This window comes from Chrysemys picta, chromosome 1, assembly GCF_011386835.1.
Source record: "Chrysemys picta bellii isolate R12L10 chromosome 1, ASM1138683v2, whole genome shotgun sequence".
Classification (NCBI taxonomy): Eukaryota; Metazoa; Chordata; order Testudines; family Emydidae; genus Chrysemys; species Chrysemys picta.
This window is the reverse complement of record NC_088791.1, coordinates 355,180,337-355,183,725: the sequence shown is the minus strand read 5'-3', so window position 1 is coordinate 355,183,725 and position 3,389 is coordinate 355,180,337. Positions and strand designations below refer to the sequence as shown.

At 43.4% G+C, this 3,389-nt stretch overlaps 1 protein-coding gene across 1 annotated transcript; it reads right to left on the bottom strand.

Annotated features, from left to right (window-relative positions):
- Positions 1-1,933: 1,933 nt before the first annotated feature.
- LOC101949290 (olfactory receptor 52R1-like) lies at positions 1,934-3,013 on the bottom strand. The gene has a single exon (XM_005313246.4). It carries the CDS (start codon positions 3,011-3,013, stop codon positions 1,934-1,936), a length of 1,080 nt encoding a protein of 359 aa, XP_005313303.2.
- Positions 3,014-3,389: the final 376 nt, after the last annotated feature.

Here is a 3,389-nt window from a genome sequence, read left to right as displayed (position 1 = left end):
CTGGTCAGGTGTCAGCTAGGTTAGGTGAACTTCTTAACCCTTTACAGGTAAAAGAGGCTTTAACCCTTAACTATTTGTTTCTGACACAGCTTAAAGCCTATAAACTTTAAACAGATACACTTTGTGCAGATACTCAGCCCCGCAGAAAACCACAACTCTCTGGGGAGCTGAAAATGGAGTTTAAGGGGGAGTTCTCACCACAGGTACATGATTCAACCACAGAAGTGTCCTGGAAATGAACTGACATACATAACAGGTATATGAGATACACCTAAGGCTAGTCTGCTTGCTTGCCTGTATATCTTTTCTTATAAGTTCCTTATGGGTTTGATTATTTGTTTTATTATAATAGGTGTATAGGTCTATATTAGAGTATATTTTGGCTGTAACAAAAGGGACTTGTAGGCCACATTCTGTATGGTGAGCTAAGGAAAAATTAGCATGCATAAGTTTGGGAACTTTCACCTAGACAGATTGTGATGAGCTAAAGCATAACATCCAAATATGGCTGCAACCTTTAACATAGAGGATTCATTGAAGTAGGTTGGCATAGGGGTTTTCCTAAATTCATATCTTTTAAACGTAACAGGTACACCACAACTTGGAACTTGGAAAGAACTGCTTAGGACAAAAATAACAAATGTCATACCGAACTACAAAAGGGCCATGGTAACAAACTGACATATATGATAATAACTTAAAATAATTAATATACTAAACTATAGGAATAAGGCACCCCAACATTAGTAAGATGAGGAAATACAAATACGGAAAAGGGAAAAAATCCCCTACTGAATATGCATCAAAAAGAATCACATCAGCATAACATATTATAAAAGAGGCATTACAGCCTAGGGCCCATAGGAGAAGGAGATGTCGTCCTTAGGAGGTGTCAGAATGATGGCCACTGGTGATGATGGGGAACGTGATGTTAATGAGAAAGGTGATGGCCAACATTTCAGGTTGTTCTACAGGAGAAGTCATGAGTATATAGATGTGCAGATGTACATTCTGTAGTATCTCTATCTACCTTACTGAGCTGGGGTGTTTGTGACTATGCTAAATGTATTAATAAAGTATATTTGTAAAAATTAAAGAATTCCTATAGTGTGAGTGTTGAAACTGTGCACATCGGGGTTCTCAACAATATAATAATTTGAATAATACTTGGCCTGATCTTGGGGCAGGAATCTATCAATCCTCAAAGTGATATCTGGGAATTCTTAAATAATCAATTTTATTAATACATAATCAAAAGATCGGGCAACAAAAAGTATCTGCCCCCTGCTGTAACCAACTAGTCTTAACTCCCCTCCCAGAGCTGAGATAGAACCCAGGAATCCTCATGTGTTCGCTATCTCTGCAAAATAACTAACAAAGTAAGAATATACATTATCATTTTAAACCTAACCAGTGCCCCTTAAGTGATTTGCTACAGGATGTCAGAACATGTTAGTATTAGTGCTGAGTGGGTCTAATATTTATTTAATTTTCTTTCTTTTATACAGGAATTAGATACTGCTAAGTTATCTGCCAAATAAACCTAGAATTTTCCAGGGTCTAAGTAGCCCCTGCAATCATGGTTAAAGTTGCCACTCCTACCAAATTCTGAAATGGCTCCCTTGCCACTGGGGGTGGAGGGAGGGAGGTGGAAATGATCCAGCGACTGACGGGGAGGAGAAGAGTGACAAGCAAGTGACAAGCGTGTGGCCTTGGGGCGAAGAGGCAGAGCAGGGGCAGAGCCTTGAGAGAAGATGTGGGGCAAGGGGTGGAGTTTCAGGGGTCCAGTTACCAGCAATTAGAAAAGAGGCAATCCAGTGAATTGGACATGGACTAATGGACATGGACTAATTCCCCAGTCTGTCATGCTGACACAGCACAGTAATATCAGGACAGTAATATTTAATGTCTCTCTGACTATCCAGCAAGTGATTCAGGATGAGGGCCCAGAACCATGTCCCCGGTGATCTCTGCACAGAGCTCGCTCAGAGAGCCAAATTAACAGGAGAAAACTATAGGTCCCTTTATGAGTAAAGAGTCGGAGCAGCCTGTCCCGGATCTGTTTGGTGCTCACCCCGTAGATGATGGGGTTTAGCATGGGGGGCACCAAAATGTACACATTGGCAATGAGAATGTGGAAATGTTGGGGCACATTGTGGCCAAATCGGTGCGTGAGAAAGGAGAAGAGAGGTGGGATGTAAGATACTAGAATGACACAGAGGTGGGAGCCGCAAGTCCGAAAAGTCTTGTGCCGGGCATCCTTTGTGGGGAGGCTGAAGATGGCCTTGAGGATCTGGACATAGGACACAGTGATAGAAAACACATCCAGACCCATCACCAAGAATGCCACAAAGAGTCCATAGTAACTACTGATGCGGGTGTCGGTGCAGGCCAGCTTCACGACGGCTATGTGCTCACAGTATGAGTGGGGGATGATGTTGGTTCTACAATATGGCCATCTCCTTGCCAGGAAGGGATGGGGCAATACAATTATGCAACCACGCAGCACCACGGCCAGGCCGATCTTGACCACCACTGGCTTCGTCAGGATGGTGGAATATCTCAGGGGATCACAGATGGCCACGTAGCGATCCAAAGCCATGGCCACGAGGATCCCAGACCCCATCACTGAGAAGCAGTGAATGAAGTACATCTGGGTGAGGCAGGCATTGAAATCGATCTCCCTGGAATTGAACCAGAAGATGCTCAGCATTTTGGGCACAATGGAAGTAGATACAACCAGGTCACAGACGCCCAGCATGCAGAGGAAAGAGTACATGGGCTCATGGAGGCTCGGCTCCATCTTCACAATGAATAGGATGGTGAAGTTCCCCAAGATGGCTATGGCGTACATGGTGAAGAAGGGGATGGAGGTCCACACATGGGCTGTCTCCAGCCCAGGAATGCCCAACAGGATGAAGGTGGAGGGGTTGGTGAACTCAGTTGTGTTGGAATGTGACATGGAGTAGGGGAGAAGGTTTACAACTCTGAGGCTGAACGGTGTCTCCTGCATGTACCGTTTGTTCTCCTGACTTCCTGTATGTGCCCAGGCTCTAAAGTGATGGTCGCAGTTCAAATGCCTGGATTGAGAGGCAATGTTAATATGAGACACGATGTGTACTACTGGAAGTTGTTCTCATGGGTAAAGCAGATTGGTCGCCCTTCAGACAATGAAAAATGACACTTTCATTATTCAGATAAATGAATCATGAACAATTGACACTACTAATGCCATTTCCATATTTTATGGTTCTCCATGCATCATTAATTCCTACACATCTGGGGCTGTTTAGTTTAGAGAAGAAAGAAAGAAGGGGACATATGATAGAGGAGAACAAAATAAAATAATGTAACTGATTACAATCAAATGGAGAAACAGAAAACAGTTC